General features: G+C 54.7%; 1 protein-coding gene across 1 annotated transcript in view; it reads left to right on the top strand.

The window, feature by feature from the left end:
* Positions 1 to 20,624, top strand: part of STK10 (serine/threonine kinase 10) — a gene marked incomplete at its 5' end in the record, with an annotated part of 98,264 nt that overhangs the window by 24,690 nt on the left and 52,950 nt on the right. Inside the window, 2 exons of the mRNA XM_015565136.1 lie at positions 14,232 to 14,280; positions 15,510 to 15,659. Of these exons, the coding sequence (XP_015420622.1) occupies positions 14,232 to 14,280; positions 15,510 to 15,659 (199 nt within the window). The remainder of the gene's footprint in view (positions 1 to 14,231; positions 14,281 to 15,509; positions 15,660 to 20,624) is intronic.

Raw genomic sequence — 20,624 nt, 5'->3', positions numbered from 1 at the left:
TTATGGCTCTGTTCATTTCTTAAGGTCCCAGTTTGGCTTCATACTGTATCTCGTGTGGGCAGTTTATTCCTCAATCTTGGCTAAACTCCTTGGGCTTAACCTATTGGCCTCACAAGTATTGGGCAGTTGCATCGCCCGTCTGCCCTCACTCGGATAGTCATCGGGTAAGTACTCTTATGTGGAGTGAACACGAAGAGCAAGGACCTCACCACCCACCTCCGTTCACACAGTCACAGAGAACCGTGCTAAGAATCAGCAGCAGCAGAAATACCAAGCGGTCATCCCAGCCTTCGCGGGTAGCCCTGTTAGTGCAGGTAGCCAGCTGTTCCTGCTTACCGCCAGAGGGCTCTGCTCCAAGAACAGAACTGTATGTAGACCGCCATCAAACATTCAGAATGCGTTTTGACATAACAAGTTTGACCATAATTATCTCTCTTATTAAGATCCAGTATTGAACTATTTTGAAAAGTGTAAGTTGAATATCTCTTAGATTAAGTTCTATTAATATTGTAAATGTCCTCAGATATTGGTTATTTATTGCCAGAAGCCAGTTCCAGCATGTCAGCAGGGCTGAATCATGCTGGAATTGGCTGCCGGCATCTCACCCTTTTTGATTTTATAAATTTAACAAGAATGTATGTTTTAGGATTTTTAAATTCAATGGAAAGAACAGAGTTCTGTTAGTCCGATTTCGAATTTTGAGATGGAAATAAAGAGAGGTTTCTGATTCAGCCCTGCTGATATGCTGGAACTGGCTTCCGGCAGTTAATGGGCAGAATAAGTAAAACACTGCAATTTCATAAAAAAAAAAAATTGCCCTGGCCAGTGTTGCTTAGTGGTTAGAGTGTTGGCCCCATGCACAAAAGGGTCCTGGGTTCAATTCCTGGTCAAGGGCATGTACCTGGGTTGCAGGCTCGATTCCTGGCTCTGGTTGGGAGGCAACCAATCCATGTGTCTCCCTCACATTGATGTTTTCTCTCTCCTATCTCCCCTTTCACTCTCTCTAAAAAAGTAAATAAATAAAAATCAGTAGAAAAAAAATATCCTCAGGTGAGGATTAACCAAAACAAAAAAAACCCCTGCACAGTCCCCACCGGGGATGTGCCCGCAACCAAGGTACATGCCCCTGACCGGGATCGAACCCGGGACCCTTCAGTCCGCAGGCCGACGCTCCATCCACTGAGCCAAACTTGTCTCGGCCTGAGCCAAAATTTTGAGGACATGCCCCAAAGCAAGAGATCAAGGGGTTGAGAAAAATGCTGGGGAGAATGGCAGTTTTACAGCTTTATTTTATACGTTAGAATCAAAGGAGAAAACATAAGGGAGGTGCATGAAATCCATTGGTCATGGATTAAGGAGGCAGGAGAACGCAAAGTGGGGACACCTCTAGGGCTGGACATAAAGTGAACTGGAGGAGCGCATTCTTTTTTAAAAAATATATTGATTTTTTTACAGAGAGGAAGGGAGAGGGATAGAGAGTTAGAAACATCGATCAGCTGCCTCCTGCACACCCCCTACTGGGGATGTGCCCACATCCAAGGCACATGCCCTTGACCGCAGTCAAACCTGGGACCCTTGAGTCCGCAGGCCGACGCTCTATCCACTGAGCCAAACCGGTCAGGGCAGGAGGAACGCTTACTTCTTGTGCATTGGTGGGTGCAGGATGGTTACTAATGAGCAGTTCTGCACCTAGAGATGGTGTGCGGGGAGCAGGTAACACTGAGGGGTTCTTTGGTCTCATGCCCTGTGCCTTCGAGGGGCCTAGACAAGAAAAGGCTCTGCCGTTTCCCAGGGTGTCATCCTAGACGCGTAAGAACAACGGACAGAGCGCACTGAAGGTGAGGGCTGACCTTTGCCAGGGGCCGTGACTAAGGCCTGGGACGTGACCGCCGCCGTGACCTGCCCTGCTAGGAATTTGTGGTCTGAGCGTGTGAGGCCTGCCGCGTAGCCTGCCGCGCTTGTGGGGTCTGCTCTGTTGTCCCTTTCGCTCCCGTGTTCTAGACCCGTTCCCTGGCACCCGGGCTGATGACAGCCTGCGTCCTCACCTTCCGGGCCTCTTCTCCAGCTCTTCTGGGCCACGTGTGGGACACCCCAGGGCTGGGCCCTCTAGTGCCTTCTTCCAGGCAGCCCTCCCTGCTGGCTTCTCTGCATGTCCCCAGGCTTCCTGTGAACATGCCACCCCCACAGGAAGGCAGATGGCAGCAGGGGGTGAGTGATGTGCACAGGGCAAAAGTCCCACCTTCAGGAAGTTTCTCTGCCCAGGAATCTCTTTGTTGGCTACCAAACAACAGCAAAGCAGTGGCTCCATGGAGTGCCCTCCCGCCCCCTTCCCCTACCCCCCATGAATGTACTGGTTTTGGTGCTAAGTAGCCACAGTCTTTATAATATGGTGCCCTTGGTAGGGCTGCCTCTCCCAAACCTCATTCATTCTGCTCCCTCTCTAATAGTTAATATACTTTCTTTTAAATAAAGAAATCATTTATTTATTCACTTTTAATTCTCACCTGAGTATATTTTTCCGTTAATTTTTAGAGAGAGTGGAAGAGAGAGGGAAAGACAGAGAGAAATATCGATGTGAGAGAAACATATCAATTGGTTGCCTCCTGCACGCGCCTGGACCGGGGCCTGGGCTGGGGAGGAGCATGCAACCAAGGTAGGTGCCCCTGACCAGAATCAAACCCAGGATCCTTAGGTCCGCAGGCTGATGCTCTGAGATTCACTGAGCCAAACCGGCCAGGGCAAGAAATGTTTTATTTAAAAGAAAACTATTTTTAATTAAAAGAAAACTTGAGTCTGACATCCCAAAATGGGAAACTAGGACCCACTTGCCTACAAAAACACCAGTCTGGTTAGTCCCAGCCCAACCCCTTTGCCTTTAGCCTGAGCACCGCGCTCGCCTCTGCCCACCAGATGCCAGTAGATGCCACCTCCCCGCTTGGTTGTGACAGCCACAGCCTCCAGGTGTTGCCAGGTGTCCCCCGGGGGCAGAACCGCAGGTCTCTCCCGCTAAGCCGTTGCTGTTGGGGGTGGGAGGGTGTCTCTCAGGCCAGGCTCACCCCTCCCCCCCTCCCGCCCCTCCATGCAGTAAACCTGAGAGCAGGGCGCAGACTGGTGATCTTGGCCAGATTGGGCCCATGGACACATTTCGTTGGGCGTGTGTGATGCTTTTATACTTTTGTCGCTAGCGTGTTGTCAGGAGATGTTGCACAGAATTCTGGCCTCTGGCTGTTCTTGAACAACCAGCCTACCTTTCTGCGTGGCCACAGTTGCCTGGCCTGAGCTGCAGCTGCCCGCCCGGCAGGATGGGCCCCCCAGTTAGCCTCAGACCTCACCACTCCCTAACGCACCGTGAGACTGAGGGCTGTTGCCATTGGCGTGTGGCACTGCTCTTCTTAAAGGAGAATTGCGAGGAAGTGTTTCCCACCCCACGTCTCTGTCAGAACTGAAGAAAGTAAAGATAATCAAGAGGACCGAGCTCCCGGAAGTGTGTGAGGGGACATTGTTTTCATCGGTACAGCCTGCTTAGCTGCCCAGACACTGTGGGCATGTGACGCCAGGCCACCTGGCCCAGGGAGGTGAGGGATCTGTGAGCTTCCTGTACACGTGTACCAAGCTGCGTGTGTGTGTGTGTGTGTGTGTGTGTGTGTGTGTGTGAGTGTGTCCCTGACGGAGTGACCGTGTGCCTTTCAGGGTGTGGCTTCTTATCTGAAAGTGAATGTTTAGCAAAGAGGAAGAGCAGGTCCCAGGGCCACAGCAAGGTGTGGGCGGGCGGGCCCGCTGGCCACATATGTCCATGTGACCACACATCACCCACCAGGGTTTCTGTGGCTGGTCCCCTCGGGCTCAGAAGCCAGCTGTTGGCCACCGACAGAGGTTGCATCTCTGCCCTGAAAAAGCCAGACTGCGAAGGGACTGGCAGTAGAAGGAGCTCGCAAGCATGCAGGAGGCAGCCGATATCAATGACTCTCTCTCATCATTGATGTTTCTATCTCTCCCTTTCCCTTCTTCTCTTTGAAATCAATAAAAAACATATTTAAAATAAATAAATTTAAAAAAAAGAAAATAGTCGGCAACACTGTGCATGGTGAAAGCCACAGTGTGCAGACGGGGCGCTGGGTGGGAGCAGGAGACCCGCGCTCTTCCCGGATCTGGGACTCACTGGCTGGGTGGCCCCGGCACAGTGACCCCGCCCAGTGCAGACAGTGTCCCCGGCTGGGAGTAGGCGGAGACCCGCAGATGTGACAGGCAGGCCGGGTGACCGGGGGTTTGCCTGGGACCCCGCTGTTGGAGTGGCCACACTGGGGTCTCTGTGTCACGTCAGGGGTGGCTCTGTGGTCCGGCCACATTCCCAAGCGTGTCCACGTGGGTTTAGTGAGCCACCTGACCCCGCCCCCAATGTCACCGCGCACACGTCCCCTCGGGCTCAGAAGCCAGCTGTTGGCCACCGACAGAGGTTGCATCTCTGCCCTGAAAAAGCCGGACTGCGAAGGGACTGGCAGTAGAAGGCAGCCCGCAAGCCCGGCCGGTGTGGCTCAGTGATGGAGCACCCACCTCTGAACCAGGAGGTCACGGTTTGATTCCCGGTCAGGACACGTGCTCAGGTTGCAGGCTTGATCCCTGGCGGGGGGTGTGCAGGAGGCAGCCCATCAATGATTCTCTCTCTCCCTTTCCCTTCTTCTCTTTGAAATCAATAAAAAACATATTTAAAATAAATAAATTTAAAAAAAGAAAACTTGTATTGAGCGCCTACTCAGCACTTTATGGCACAAGGTCATTTATACCCATAACAACCACATGAAGTAGATACTGTTGTTCTCAACCACGTGTTATAGATAAGGAAACTGAAACTCAGGGAATTTAGTATTCCCATGCCTGCCCAGCAGGAGCGGGGGACCCCGCTGTTGGAGTGGCCACACTGGGGTCTCTGTGTCACGTCAGGGGTGGCTCTGTGGTCCGGCCACATTCCCAAGCGTGTCCACGTGGGTTTAGTGAGCCACCTGACCCCGCCCCCAATGTCACCGCGCACACTCCTCCTGCTGTCACTCACATCCCATTTGCTCATCACCTAGGAGGCAGGCCCTACAGGTACACCCACTTGACAGGTGAGTAGACTGAGGCTGGGATCTCTGAACTTGTCTCAAAGCTGTTCCGTTAGTGCCAGGAGAATGGGAGCCAGGCCGTCTGACCCCAGTGTGCACCTCATTTACTCAGGCATATGGGTTCCTTGGAGGCCTGTGCCCTCAGGGAATGAGTCGAGCAGCGCTGGGGGCTGCCCTAGGGGTGCAAGAGGCACGAACACCCACCCGAGCCACCTTCCTGGCCCCGCTGCCACGCCCGTATCTCCACGTCGTCACCCCCTCCGTCTCTTCCCCATCAGATCCTGCTTGTCCCTCAAGGACCATGTCAGCTGCCACAAACCTTGAGCAGCCGAGGTTGAAAACGCCGTCTCCTCGCAGCGTGTCTGCATTTCCCGTGACCCCGCTCACTCCTTGCGGATCAGTCCATCTCCTGACCCCTCCCCGGGGTCCTGTCCCTCAGGCAGAGTGGCTAGCTCCAGCCTCAGCACAGCTGTCTCTAGGGAATGGGGGCGGGACAGACACGCTCAAGCCGATCAAAAATGTGCGGCCACAGAGCTGCCCGGGGGCCGGAAGTTCAGTTTGCATCTCCCTGGAATCTGGCCTCAACCCTGACCGTGGTGTCTGCTGGAAGGTGGTGCAGTGAGGACACCAGGGTGGTGGTGATTGCCAGGATGATGGCGGTGACTCTGCCTGTCTGCCTCGGGCTCCGTGTCCACTCTGGCTAGGGGTCCCCTCTGGCTAAGTATCCCCTCTGGCTAGATGTCCCCCTTGGGCTAGGGGTCCCCCCTGGCTAGGAGTCCCCTCGGGCTAGGGGTCCCCTCGGGCTGGGGGTCCTCCCTGGCTCGGTGTCCCCCTCAGGCTAGGGGTCCCCTCTGGCTAGGAGTCCCCTCGGGCTAGGCGTCCCCTCTGGCTCGGTATCCCCCCCCTGGCTAGGGGTCCCATCTGGTTAGGAGTGTCTGTTGTGTGTACACATGCTGTCCCCGAGACCCTCAGGGCAGGACTGTGTTGTTCCCAGGTCACAGATGAGGACATGGCGGCTCAGGGAGGTTAGGCATGTGCCCACAGTCACCCGGGGCAGCCTTTGGACATAAGGTCAGGGGATGCTGACCCAGGGCCAGTGCTCCTGCCCTCTGGGCTGGACAGTGTCGAGGAGGTAGGCAACGGAATCTGAGTCGCCTCAGGGCCACCCCAGAGATGCCCTGGGACTTGCCCATGTGGGGAGGCGGGAGGGGAATGCGGAACCAGGCCAGCGTTCCTGGGCGGCCTGTGGGTGTGGGCAGCCCTCAATGGCCACATTGTTGGGACTCCTCCTCCAGGGAAGGCTGCCGAGAAGCGAGAAGCGGAGGCGTTTGTGTGCTGACCGCTGTGTGTTTTGGGGTGACTCTGGGCTCCTTTCTGCAGGCCTCTGGAGCAGCCAGGAGCCTGTCTGTGCTGATGGGCGGGGGCAGCGCTCTCTGGGAGGGAGGCCTGGGCGATTGCAGCAGGTGCCCGGTTTCCCCCGGAAGAAGTGGCCCAGGGGGAAGGGCTCTGCTCCAGGCTGCACCCCTCAGTGTCCTCGTGCCTTGGAGTCAGGCTGACCTGGGTTTGTCACCTAGAAGCTGAGCGGCTTTGGGGGAGCCCTTTCCCACCAAACCTGAATTTGCCCCACAGCTGCTCACAGGGGTGCATAAGGGAGCGCTTAGAGAATGCTGAGCACGGGGCCAGGCCCGCATCAGGCTCACGATGGCAGTCGCGTCTCGTGGGGGATGGAGGGGCCAGGGCAGGCTTGCCGTGCCTGGCTGTCTTTGGAGAATCTGACCGTCAGCTCTGTTGGTCACCTTCTGGCTATTTGCCCTGATTTCTGAGCATCTTAAGGCTGCATTCACATCCATTCATTCATCCCCTGGTCCGTCACACACTTACTGGTCGTGTACTGGTCCCAGGCTCTGAGAGTGGGTGTGAATGGACTTTTGTAAATACAAACTGCCCAGTCAGTGATAAAGTGACTTCAGTCACCTTGAACCCTACGATGTCGTTGTTGCAGATGACTTTACAGCTGCTGAGAGCTTCCAGGTCGGAAACTGAGGCTCAAGCAGGAAAGGGGGTGTGACCGGCCCACAGAAGGACGGTGGCAGATCTGGGACCGTGTCCAGACCCCCTGGCTGCGCTGACTTAATTTAGTTCCAGGAGCGCTGCCCACGTGGATTACCGAGCACCTTCCTGTCCCCGGTGCCCCTGCGGCTTCGGGAAAGGCCGGGAGGGAGGGACCGGCGCCCAGAGCGCGTGCGGTAGCAGGATGTGGACGCCTCGCCGCCGGCTTGGCTGTGCCTCGGTTGTCTCTCGGGGGCCGTGGCTGTGGCATTGCTGACCCAGGTCTGCCGCTTGGCCCTGCGGCCGGTGGGTTTAAAGCTTCATGCCTGGACCCTGTGGGTGGCCCCGGGCGCTGTTATCTGGGCCGGGACCTCCGGCTCCCTTATCTCCGGGCGGGAAAGCTCACTCGGTGGGTGTGTGTGAGCTGATCAGGGGCCCGGCGAGGCTGAAGGAAGGAGGCGGAGGGGCCCTTGCCGTCACCCCCCGGGGGCTGTGGCGACCCCCGCACTCTGCTTCCTCCTGGAGGCACAGGGAAGGCATGATAGGGCCCCCGGGTCTCTTTCCTCAGGCAGAGGCCGAAGCCTAGACTTGGCACCCACAGGCCCAGGCCAGATCCCGGCTCTGCCGCGTAGCGTGTGTGTCACCTCTTGAGCCTCAGTTTCCCCGTCTGCAAAACAGGAATAAGGTGTCACCAAATCCTGACAGTAGTTTGTAACGTTTCTCAAGCAGTGACTGACTGTGTGCCGGGGGCTGTCCTAAGTGCCTGGAACACATTATCCTGGTTAATCCTCACAATAAACCCCACGGGGCACAGGCACTTTTGTAGGATTCCCACCTCAAATGGTGAGAGTGAGATGATCCATGCACAGCACGTGCCATGGGGCCTGGCCCAGGTGCACTTTCCATCCCGTTAATGTCACGGGCAGGGAAACGGAGGCTGACCCTGGTGAAGCGGCCTGGCCACCGCTTACCCTGTGAGAGGTGGCAGCTGCCGCGTGGGGCTCTGTGGGATTGAGGTGGACGCCAGCTGGACGCAGTACCCTTGTCAGCGTTCAGTCCTGCAGAGTTGATCTGGTAGAGGGGAGAGACGTGACATTCTGGGGCGCCCCGTCCTGGGGGGGTGTTGAGTTGGGTCCTCCTTTGCACAGCTCCAAAGGGGGATAGAGGGTCCTGTCCCAGCGCCCAGGGCAGAGAGCGAGCTTCCTGAATGGAGCTGTGTGCACAGTGCTCTAGTCCCCACGGCGACTGCAGTGCAGTCCAGGGAAGGTGCCTGGGGAACCCACGGATGAATGAATGAATGAATGAATGATCGGAGCGGGGATGTGGCCACCAGGATCATGTGGCCGGGCCCTGTCCCTCAGGCTGCACTGACAGCTGCTTAGTCTAAACGGACGGGGCTGGAGGCAAACACAGGTTTCAGTTTCCTTTGGCCCCCAGCCCGAGAGGAAAGTCGAGTGCAGGCTGCTGTCGTCCCCATCTGCACCCCACTCCCCCGTCGGGCACGTAGGAGCGTGTCTGTGGGCCGAGGTCTCCAGGGACACAGAGCTCCGAGAGCTGAGGAGGGTCCTGGTCTGAGAAGGGGCCCGGGGAAAGCCAGCGCCTCCCGTACTGGAATGCGCTTCCCGAATCCAAGCGCAGGCTGACCGCCTGGTTGTTTTTTCCAAGATGCTCGTTGAAAAGCGCCATCTGTTTCAGTCTACCCTGTTTCCTAATGTGAATCCCTAAAGCCTCTTTGCCGCTGCCCAGGGCTTCTCGAACCCCCGCTGGGGGAGGCTCAGTGGGGGATCGCGGCTCCTGCCCGGGCCCCTCGCTCTTGGTCAGATGGTCAGAGCCGGGAGAAGTGAGAGAAGCACCGATCAGGAAGTTGAGCTATTGAGAGACGACCGTCCGCCAGTTTGTCTCTGGGAGTCCTCTTCTGCCCGCCGCACTGTGCTGCGCTAGCGGGAGGAGGGCTGTGCCCGGGGCCAGGCCTCTTGCTCCTCTGTGAATGCCTGTCCAGCGGTGGTTCTCAAAGTGTGGTCCGGGGACCAGCAGCAGCACCCCCGGGTCATTAGTTAGAAACCCAGACTCGTGGGCTCCACCCCAGACCCCCCATAGCAGAAACTCTGGGGTGGGGCCTGTCTTTGTGTGTTTGTTTTAAATTTATTTAATATATTTGTTGATTTCAGAGAGGAAGGGAGAGGGAGAGAGAGAAAAAGAGAGAAAAATCAATGATGAGATGGAATCATTGATCGGCTGCCTCCTGCACGCCCCACATGCGGGGATCGAGCCTGCAATCCGGGCAGGTGCCCTGACTGGGAATCGAATCGTGACCTCCAGGTTCATAGGTCAACGCTCGACCACTGAGCCACGCGGGCCGTCCGTCGGTGGTTTAACAAGCCCCCCGGCTGGTTCTGATGCCTGCTCGGGCTTCAGGGCCCCCGTGCAGTGCTTTCAGGGGTCCCAGCAGAGATTCCTGGGAAATCGCCCTTCCCCCACGGGATGGCGTCCTTGGCCTCCTCCCGTTGCCCAGTTCAGCCTCAGTGCCTCTTGCCAAATGCGCGATTGGATACTTTCCGTGACAAGTAACAGAGAAGTGTCGACTCAGACCAACTTGAACAACAGGAGACATTCACTGGCTTGCATGTCCTAATTGAAAAGTCCGGAGGGAGGTCAGGTTTGAGGGGGAGTTGGAGCAGGGCTGTCACCCCTGATTTCCAGGGCCCTCCTCTTTGTATCAGCTGCCTTCACACTGGCTTCCCTCGCGGTGCCAGGTGGCTGCCTGCACCCATCAGGGCAATGCGCTTCCGAACTCACCAGCTCCGCCCTGGCTGGTTTGCTCAGTGGATAGAGCATCAGACTGAGGGGTCTCGGGTTCGATTCTGGTCAGGGCACATGCCTGAGTTGTGAGCTCGATCCCGAGTGGGGTGTGTGTGTGTGTGTGTGTGTATGTATGTGTGTGTGTGCGCGCGCAGGAGGCAGCAGATCAATGATTCTCTCTTAACATTGATGTTTCTATCTCTCTCCCTCTCTCTCTGAAATCGTCAATAAAAATATATATTAAAAAAACACACAACACCCCCCCCCAAAACAAACAAACAAACAACAACACCTCACCAGCTTTGTTGTGATCAGACCAGCCCTGAACCAGCCATCAGGGCCAAGGCAGAGAGTCCCCCTGATGGGGGGGTGAGGTGCGCCCCATCCCGCTCTCATGGCTGTCTCAGGAAGGGAAAGGTTTGCTGTTTGCCCCAAGTCCACCGTTCCCTGCTTTCCCAGCTTCCAGAGTTAACCCATCCGGGGGTGTCCCAGGGACCTGAGTGCAGCACCCCTTGTTAAAACCCTTTGGTGCCTCTCCCCAGACACACACACAGGGCTCTCAGGGTGCAGTTCATGCCTTGGGATGTTCCAGTTCCAGTCCACCTTTGCAGCCTGCTCTCTTCCCATCCTTCCAACCTCGTGGAACACTTCCCCCTCCCCTTTCCCTCTTCCCGCTTCCTCAGGCTTCCAGGCGGCCAGCCTCTGCATTTGCTGTGTTCTGCCTGGAATGTTGTTGTCTTTCTTCACCTGGTAAATTTGCCCTTCAGAAACCAGCCCGGATGTCTCCTCCTCTGGGAAGCCCTCCAGGGTAGCTCCAGGCCTGGTTACCACTTCAACCATAGGCTTCCGTGAAATGCATCACCACCGCTCATCTCTGTGTCTGCCTCTGCCTGTGGCCGTGGGGCAGGGACCTGTCTGATTTGTCCTAGGTCACCAGTCCCCAGGCTTGTCACACATTAGCAGCCCAGATAGTGTTTGTTGATTGAATACTACTTTTATGGCCCCTGGTAGGCCCTGAGTGATAGTTGTCCATGGGTTGGACTGATCACAAGTCTCCCTTCTCCAGGTCCAGAGAAAACCCCGAGCCACAGCTGCTTGCCGCCCTCTTGAGGGAGCATAAGGACCAGCGTCTGTGGGGTCGAGGAGTGGTCCTTGGTCCCGGGAGCCGTTTGAGTTGGGGCTTGCGGAGGGAGGGCTCGGAGGCCTGAGCTTGCACCCAGGAACCCTCGATCCCCTGGAGCCTCCTTTCATCCCAGGACACTGTGGGCACAGGCACCCCCGCCCTCAGATGAATACGTACATCTGCAACCTGGGGTTATGTTAGGCCAGTTCTTTCCAGTAAAAAAAAAAAAAGTTTATTTCTAATATAAAATTTTATTTTTTTAAAATATACTTTTTATTGATTTCAGAGAGGAAGGGAGAGGGAGAGAGAATCATTGATCGGCTGCCTCCTGCACGCCCCCTACTGAGGATGGAGCCCGCAACCCGGGCATGTGCCCTTGACTGGAATCGAACCCAGAACCCTCCAGTCCACAGGCTGACACTCCATCCACTGAGCCAAGCTGGCCAGGGCTCTAATATAGAGTTTTATGTTCATTGACTAAAATGTGGAGAGTACAAGTACAGACCCCTTACAGTCCTCCCCTGGATATTGATGTAGATGCTTTCTCTTTTCTAAGCATGCATATTTAGTAACTTCCTAAGGCATGAAGATGATTATTTTATTTATTATTACTTGTTGCGGTTATTGTTTTGCTAATCAAATCCCCTGCATTTCTGAGAGTTCCTTGCAGCCCTAGCCCTGAGGAGCTGAGCGGTAGGTGTTGAGACCCATGTGATGGGCCCTGGCCAGTGGCTCAGTTGGTTGAGCATCGTCCTGTGCATTGAAGGGGCTGCTGGTCAGTTTTTTTTTTTTTTTGCATCACTACAAAAGGCATGAAGCCTCGAAGCATTTAAAACTAACGGGAGGAAAGAAAAATACTTTCAAAAAAAGAAGAAAAAGCCATAACCGGTTTGGCTCAGTGGATAGAGCGTCGGCCTGTGGACTGAAGGGTCCCAGGTTCGATTCCGGTCAGGGGCATGTGCCCTGGTTGTGGGCACATCTCCAGTGGGGAGTGTGCAGGAGGCGGCTGGTTGGTGTTTCTCTCTCATCGATGTTTCTGGCTCTCTATCCCTCTCCCTTCCTCTCTGTGAAAAATCAATAAAATATATTTTAAAAAAAAAGAAGAAGGGAAAGCTAACCACTTTACTGGGCAATGTTTACGAAAAGGTTGCCGGAGCCTCGCTCTGACCCACGCCCTGGTTGCTGGCGGGGACTGCTGTGTCAGAGAGAGCTTCCAGCTTCGTACGTGCGGGTGAGGGGCAGTGATTTCCTAAAAGCACGGTGTCGCGGTCCACACACAAATTGTGAAATAGCGTGGGTTCAGTCCGGGCGGACAGCCAAGGGTTGGTGCCTTTATTTATGGGCATAAAACCGAAGCTAAGCTCAGAGCGTCCCAGCAGCCAAGGCGCAAAAGTAAGAGAAGAAAAGGGAAGCAGCAGGGGTCACGGAGCGCAGGGGCTGCAGAAGAGGAAGCGACCCAGGCTGGTGGGAAGCTCTGCTTTCCTGGCGCGAACCCGGGAGGAGGTCGTGGGCTGGGGTGAGGGTGGGTTGTGGGCTGGGGTGAGGGCGGGGTGTGGACTGGGGTGAGGGCGTGGTGTGTGGGAACTTCCCCTGACCAGGCGGGAACCGCTGGGTTTGGCCACTGCTCCCACGGACTCTTGGTAATAACGGGGTGTGTTGATAAGCTAGTTCTCGGAGAGCGTATTTTTGTAGGAAGCTGAGGAACATTGTCTAAGTGTGACTTTGTTTGCTAGAGGTTTAACAAAGTACATGCTAGTTGGTGTGTTGTTCACTTGACTGTCTTGATGCTGTTGGAGGTAGAGGTGGTGAGGACGTTTGCTTGGGGAGAGGCTGTGGCTGACCCGGCCAGGGGCACATTGCCAGTTCAGTGGCACTGCCAGGACGGGGGCCGTCTGCCGCCCTTTCCTTTTGGGCTGTGCCCAGTTAGGCTCGGGAGCTGTCGGCCCTTCTGACCGCCCCTGGGGCCGTGTGTCTGCCTCTGGGTTGGAGGGACTTCCCAGCCAGCAGGGGCCAGGAGCCGAAGGAGGGGAGAGATTCTGGGAGCATCTTGTAGTTTGTGTCACTGTCCACCCTTCCCACCCACCTGAATCTGCACTTCAAGCAGAAAGAGAAAGCATGTTTGCACATAGGAGCCCACAGGGGGTGGGAGTGAAGATGGGAGGAGACCAGAGGGAGAGCCTGTGTGGGTACTCAGGGCACTTTTTACTCTAATTGCCCTTTTCCATTCCCTGCACTGGGCTGGGAGCCTCTGAGGGCCTGGGTCTTGTGGTTCTCCTAAGGCCTGCTGGTGTGTGTTGAATGAATGCGTGAATGAAGGAATGAATGAGTGATTGAATCAATGAATGATTGAATGAGTGAGTGAATTAATGAATGAGTGAGTGAATGTGAGTGATTGAGTGAATTGATGAATGAGTGAATGAGTGAATTGATGAATGAATGAGTGATTGAATGAATGAGTGATTGAATGAGTGAGTGAGTTATTGAGTGAGTGAAGGAATGAGTGACTGGTTGAATGAGTGAGTGATGAATGAATGAATGAGTACATGAATGAGTAAATGAGTGAGTGAGTTATTGAGTGAGTGAGTGAGTGAGTGAGGAGTGAAGGAATGCTTGCCTGAGTGACCTGAGCGTTAGAAAACCTGCTTTCCAGTCTGGGACCTGCCACTGACAACCTGTGTCCTTGGTCATCACATCACATCCCCTTTCTGGGCCTTGGTTTCTCCCTGAGCCGCCCCTCCAGGCCCGAGGCAGCCGGAGCCCCAGGCTCTGGGAGATGAAGAGGCCGAGAGACAGGTGCTGGGACTCGGGGGACGTGGACAGCTTGCAAGTGGGCTGAGGTGTCCTCTGATACCTGCTGTCACGCCCAGAAATGGGGCAGCTGGGCGGCGGGGAAGCGTGAGCCCCACAGGCTGAGGGGGAAGGGAGGGTGTGGGCTCGGCTGGACCTGGGGTGCCCATGGCAACCTGGCTTTTCTTTTTCTGACAGATGAGGTGCCCCAGCAGCTGCTCTGGGTGTTGGAGCCTCCTGTGAGGGTGTGGGGTGGGGGTGGGGGTGGTACAGACGGCACAGTCCCTGGGGCAGGAGGAGGAGCGGTGGGAGCTGGGATCCCCCATCTCGTCAGCTGCGCCCTGCTCATCCTTGCCTTGCTGTGTTCTCTGCAGATCATGATCGAGTTCTGTCCGGGGGGAGCTGTGGATGCCATCATGCTGGGTGAGTGTGCCTTGGTCCAGGGTGTGGGGGTCGGCTCTGTCTAGGGCAGGCATCCTTCACGCCCACCCCGGTGATTCCCCGGACCTGTGAGCACCGCCCGCTCTGTCCCCTTTCGGGGGCAGGGGTTAGGGTCATGGAGAGAAGTAGCACTCTGGTGGGAAGACCAACCCATTCTGCTCACTCGCCCCCTTGAGCCTTCTCGGCCATGAGACGGATGTGACGACGCCTTGGCCCAACCCCACAGCACTCTTAGGAGGTGACGAGGAGACACCTGAGGGAAGTTCTTTGAAAAGTGGGGCTCCCCACCCCCCATTTTGTAAAAGCTGAATGGGGATGTTGTCTTTTTTAAAAAATTAAAAGAATATTTTTTTACATGAGGATATGCTTTTTATTGATTTAGAGAGTGGAAAGGGGGAGAGAAAGGGAGGGAATGGGAGAGAAACATTAGTGTGTGAGAGAAATATTGATGAGTTGCCTTCCATATGCTCTCCATACCTGTCCCAACCGACCAGGGATCAAACCTGCAATCCAGGAATCTATGTGCCCTGCCTGGGAATCGAACCCTCCACCTTTCAGTGTATGGGATGACGCTCCAACCCAGCCACACCGGCCAGGGCGGTTGTCAAGTCTCTCTCTCTCTGTCTTTTTATAATTCTCACTTAAGACTATTTTTCCATTCATTTTTAGAGAGAATGGAAGGGAAGGAGGGAGAAGGGAGAGAGAGAGAGAGAAACATCAGTGTGAAAGAGACACATTTATTGGTTGGCCTCCTACACTCGCCCAGATTGGGGCCAAGGATTGAACCTATAAACCCAGGGATGTGACCTTGACCAGGAGTGGAACCCATGAGCCCTCAGTGCGTGGGCCAACACTCTAACCACTGAGCAACACCAGCCAGGGCTGTTGTCAAGTCTTGATGTCCCCAGCAAGCTTGGGCAATAACAAAAAAATACAGTAGTAATCACCGCTCTTTTGTCACCTTGAGCAAGTGACCTGACCTTGGAGCCTCAGTTTCCTCATCTGTAGAATGGGGAGATAATTGTGCCCACGCCATAAGGCTACTGTGAGGAGGGCACAGGTAACAAGGGAGGTGCTTAGAGGTGAGCCTGGCACACGGTCACTGCTCGGCGGTGTTGACGGTGTTGGATTTCGTGCACCAGCCGTGGGCCTGACCTTGAGGTGCCCGCAGCGAGCGCTTGCTGAATTGACAGTAGATCTCTCTGTTCCAGAGCTGGACCGAGGCCTCACCGAGCCCCAGATTCAGGTCGTTTGCCGCCAGATGCTAGAAGCCCTCCACTTCCTGCACGGCAAGAAGATCATCCACCGGGACCTGAAGGCCGGCAACGTGCTGATGACCCTGGAGGGCGACATCCGGCTGGGTAAGGGCGGCTGCCGGCGGGTGGGGGGCCCAGCCCCATGGCTTCGGCCTGAGGGTGTCGGCCTGGCCTCTGCGGGCAGGAGGGGCGAGAGTAGGAGCCTCGCTGCCAGGCCACCAGGACGTGAGAGCCCTCCCCACCTGCTCTGGACCCCTGGGCCCCTGCGGTTCCCGTGGGCTCTCGGTTGATGGTGATTTTGTCCCCCGGGGACGCCTGTGGTTGTCACAACCAGGGGAGGGACACTGGCACCTGGTGTGTGGAGGTGGGGACACTCAGCATCCAGAGCACACAGGACGGCCCTCGGCCCCTCCAGACAAAGAGCGGCCCTGCCCCAAGGCCAGGGGGCGGGGGGCAGGGAGTGCTGGTCTCGCCCTTTGCTCGCCCTTCTCGTCCCCCCAACCCCGCATCAAGGTATGTCCACCTGTCCCAGGCCTCCCTGCTTCCGGTCTTATTTTTGTTGGTCAGTTCATTCTGTTCATTAGATTCCACAAATAAGTGAGATCATGTGATATTTATCTTTCTCAGATTGGCTTATTTCACTTGTCATAATATTAAATTACATAAATAATGCAAATATAAATAATTTAAATACTGTAAATAAACACATCTGAGCCGTGGGTAGTAAACTCCTAACTGTTTTATCTCCACCAGATTATGGAGACTTTATAATCAGTTAAAAGTTTGAGTTTTTTATAAGCAGTACTAGAGGCCCAGTGCATGAATTCTTGCATGGTTGGGGTCTGGCTGGCCCACCCCTGTTGGGGCTGATCGGGGCCAGGCTGACCAGGGGGAGGGACCATGGGAGGTTGGCCGGCTGGTCCCACTCCTGATTGGGCCTCTTGGCCGGCTGTAGTGCGTGACATAGGGACCAGTCATTCTGGTTGTTCTGGTCTCTTGGCTTTTGTATATATAGATTGCCTTGTTAATCAGGGGGAAAATGTCTGTATAAGTGAGTATAGAGATAGAGTTTGGAATGGGTGGACCCACAGAGAAGGAAGATCTGGTTACAAGTTACTTAGTCCCTAACTTCAGTTTTCTCATCTGTAAATTGGGTATAATAGTTTTCCCTGACCACAGGGTCCTAGATAAGATTGATATGCATAGGAATTGATATGCAGTTGTATGCAAATGACACACCATGTCAGATATAAATGAGAGGCATGAATCTCTTTGCATGGTGCTACACACCAGTAAGGTCTCAATAAATAGGCTGCGCCTAGGGATTGGGCCTGCCCTCTGCCACCCGGGAGCAGGCCTAAGCCTGCAGGTCATTATCTCCTGAGGGGTCCCAGACTGTGAGAGGGCACCGGAATCGAACCTGGGATCCTTCAGTCTGTAGGCCGACGCTCTATCCACTAAGCCAAACCAGTTAGGGCAGATAAATATGTATTTGTTTAAAAGTTGGGATTGTAGTGCATATATAGTTTTCCAGTCTGATTTTTTTTCTAATTGAATGATATCAGGACGTTTTCTCCTACACCTTAAATATTTCTCAGAAACATGGTTAATGTTTTCCTTGCCTTTGGCCACGTGCGTAAACCGTGATTTACCTACGGAGCCCCTCAAGTTGGATTTGTAGGTTTCTCCTCCCCTGGTCTCCTCTAACAGAGGCGGCGAGGAACACGTCTGCTCGGGTCTGAGTCTCTGTGCGAACACCGTTAGGAGCTCTCAGAGCGAATGTGGGCTTTGGGCGGCGTTTCAGGCTTTCGTTAAAACCTGGGTCGGGTGCCCTGCACACTGGTGGTTCCCATCCCCTCCCCCTCCACCACCTCTCCCAGATGGAGAAGTTCTTTCACCACATCCTGGCCCGCTCCCACTGGGTTTTAAAAAAAGAAAAAACAAAAGTAAAGACCCCAAAACTCCAAAATCTTTGCCATATGCCTGTCAGCTTTTGAAACCATAAAAGCCGTGTGTACTCTTCATTAAAGAGCCCGGCCGGTGTGGCTCAGTGGTTGAGAACTCGTGAAACAGGAGGTCCCTGGTCAAGTCCTGGTCAGGACACATGCCCGGTTGCAGGCGCGATCCCCAATAGGGGGCGTGCAGGAGGCAGCCGATCAATGATGTTTCTCTCTCATCAATGTTTCTATTTATCCCTCTCCCTTCCTCTTTCTCTAAAAGTCAATAAAAACACATTAAAAAGAAAAAAGTATAAAAAAAGAATAAAAATTCATGAAGTAAAAATGTAAGGCCTGTCAGTGCCCTGCCCGCACCCACTCACTCCCGGGGAGGGAGTCACTAGTGAGTGTTTGGTGCAGCTGCCAGACCCGTTTCCGGGTGTGTGGGCCCTGGGCACATACAACACGCGTGTGCTGTTCCTGAGGGTCCTTCCGAAGCGTGCTGTCCACTGTGATGTGCCCTGGCCAGGCAGCAGCTTGTTAAGGAGACGCGCCCCGTTAGTATGTGCGGTCCCGGCCTCGTTCTTGTTCAGGGCTGCGTGCTACTCCCCGGCCTGGGGAGCCACAGTTTATCTTACTGCTCCCCGGCTGGGTTCCAGCAGTGACGGGCTTTTCTTTCGGGTTCTCACTCTCTTGAATATCGCTTCATCTTATAAATCTGGTTGTGAGGATCTGTTTCTAGAAGTAGAATTGCCGTCGAACATGCTTCTTAAGCCCCGCGTGGCCATGGTTTCCCGAAGGTTCGCGAGGAAAGGCGTTCTAGCCCCGTCTGGGTTCCCTAACCCTGGCTGCAGCCGGGCCAGCTGCGGGCCCGGGTGCTGTGGACAGAGCAGGAGTGACCGGCCTCTTTTTTAAAATATATTTTTATGGATTTCAGGGAGGAAGGGAAAGGGAGAGAGAGAAACATCAGTGATGAGAGAGAATCGTGGATCGCAGGGAATCGAACCATGATCTCCTGGTTCATAGGTCGACGCTCAGTGTCTGAGTCATGCTGGCCGGCGGCCGGGCTGGTCTGTTCCTATGGAAACGTCAGTTGATGAAGCGAGTCCCTACCTGCCCGCTGCCCTGTCTCTGATGCTTGTTTCCAAATGGGAGGAGGAGTCGGTTTTCATCAGAAGAGAAACCCCTTAAATTGTCGGAGGGCAGCCACCCACCCATCAGAGAGCAAATTGCATTCAGGGCGCAGATGGCTGGGGCCACCCTGGCTGCGGGAGGGGCCGTCTTGTGGGACCGAAGGGGAAGGAGCAGCTACCCAGGAGCCAGTGGCACTCCTCGCGGGCTCTGGGGACCAAGTGGGTGTCACCGCGAAAGCTGGTGGTTTCTGCTGTCCTGTCCCTTCTTTGGAAGGACCGGCAGGGCGGGGGGCAGGGGGGTGAGTGGGTGGTGGGGGGAGTGGCAGCTCCCTCAGGGGACCTCAGTGGGTCTGCGAGAAAGATTCCCCGGGATGACGGGATGACGTGCCCTCCGCTGCGGTGTTTGCAGGGGAGCTGGGCCCGGGGGCACCCAGCGGGAAGGTCAGCCTCTGCCCATTCCTACCCAGGAGCCCAGAGGGGCGGTGACTCACCGGGGCCACGGGGCGGGGCGGGGAGCAGCAGCGCTGGGTCCTCACCCGGGTTGGTACCTCCCTCTCAGGCCAGACTGTCCCTGCCAGGGTCAAGGGTTGTCATCAGCTGAGCCACTGCTGTCTGAGCAGCTGGGGTCAGAGACCAGCTCTCCTAACCTCAGCCTTGCCCCAGCCCCCAAACATTTAATCCTCCTGACAACCCGACAACGTAGTTCCACGGTGCCGTGTCACCATCCCCGTCACAGGCCAGGAAACTGAGGGTCAGGCTTGGAAACTGCCCCGCTCCCTGCCTGCTCCCCATTATCTGCTGCCCGTGAAACACAAGAGCCCAGACTGGAGCCCCGCTTCCTGGTGCTCAGGCCCACTAGGCGCTGGGCTCCCCCCAGGTTTGCAGTCGTGGGGACTGAATTCAGCGCTGTCACCTGCTGGGGTTCGGGGCGGCTCATTCTGAGACTCAGGCCGAGGCCCCAGGAGTGGCTGCCGTTGTAACAACTTAGCAGTTTCTTGCGACAAAGCTAAGCTGACCATTGCCTACTCTCTCAGGGTGTTGCCTCCTGAGTTTATTTTTTAATCAAGATGAAACTTAGTCCCAAAGTCCAGGGCGCTGGGGAGATTCCTTGGCGGCACTGGATTCTCCTCCGTGCACTGGTGGCGCTGGGTGTGGGGCTTAAAGAGACGCGGTTTGCCCTGCTGGTAGCTCAGCTGGTTAGAGCATCTGCCCAGTGCACCAAGGTTTCAGGTTCCATCCCTGGTCAGGGCACAAACAAGAATCAACCAGTGACTGCATAATCAATGTTCCTCTCTCTCTCTCTCTCTCTCTAAATCAATAAAAAACAAAACAAAAAGATAAGTTATATTCATTTTTTGTTAGTCCTGAAAGTCATACATGCTCACCATAGCAACTGTGAGGAATTCAGAAAGACCGAAGGAACCTGTCTGGTCGCACCGCCCACAGACAACCATGCACACAGTTTGGTTATGGCCTCCACGTCAGGTCAATGTCATTCCTGCCCTTTTTTGGGAGATGGGCATAATTTTGACCATACAATGTAGTCACCTGTGCATCTCCCCTTTCCCACCTAGCTTGTAAGTATATACATAAAATATCTTTACATTGTTAAGTATTAAAGTATTTACGTAGTAAATGTTAATATTAAATACATAGTAAATGTTTAATATTGATATGTATTAATATGCATAATTTAGTATTAAAATATGGAATAAAATACTTATATACTAATTTTAAAGACTATAAAACATTCCGTCATATGGGGTTTATAATACTTTTTTTAAAAATACATTTTATTGATTTTTTACAGAAAGGAAGGGAGAGGGATACAGAGTTAGACACATCGATAAGAGAGAAATATCAATCAGCTGCCTCCTGCACGCACCCCAGTGGGGATGTGCCCGCAACCAAGGTACATGCTACTGACCAGAATCAAACCCGGCACCCTTCAGTCGGCAGGCCGACACTCTATCCAATGAGCCAAACCAGTTAGGACCTCA

This window comes from Myotis davidii, unplaced genomic scaffold, assembly GCF_000327345.1.
Source record: "Myotis davidii unplaced genomic scaffold, ASM32734v1 scaffold399, whole genome shotgun sequence".
Lineage (NCBI taxonomy): Eukaryota > Metazoa > Chordata > Mammalia > Chiroptera > Vespertilionidae > Myotis > Myotis davidii.
The sequence above is the reverse complement of the archived record's forward strand: the minus strand, read 5'-3'. Positions and strand labels throughout refer to the sequence as shown.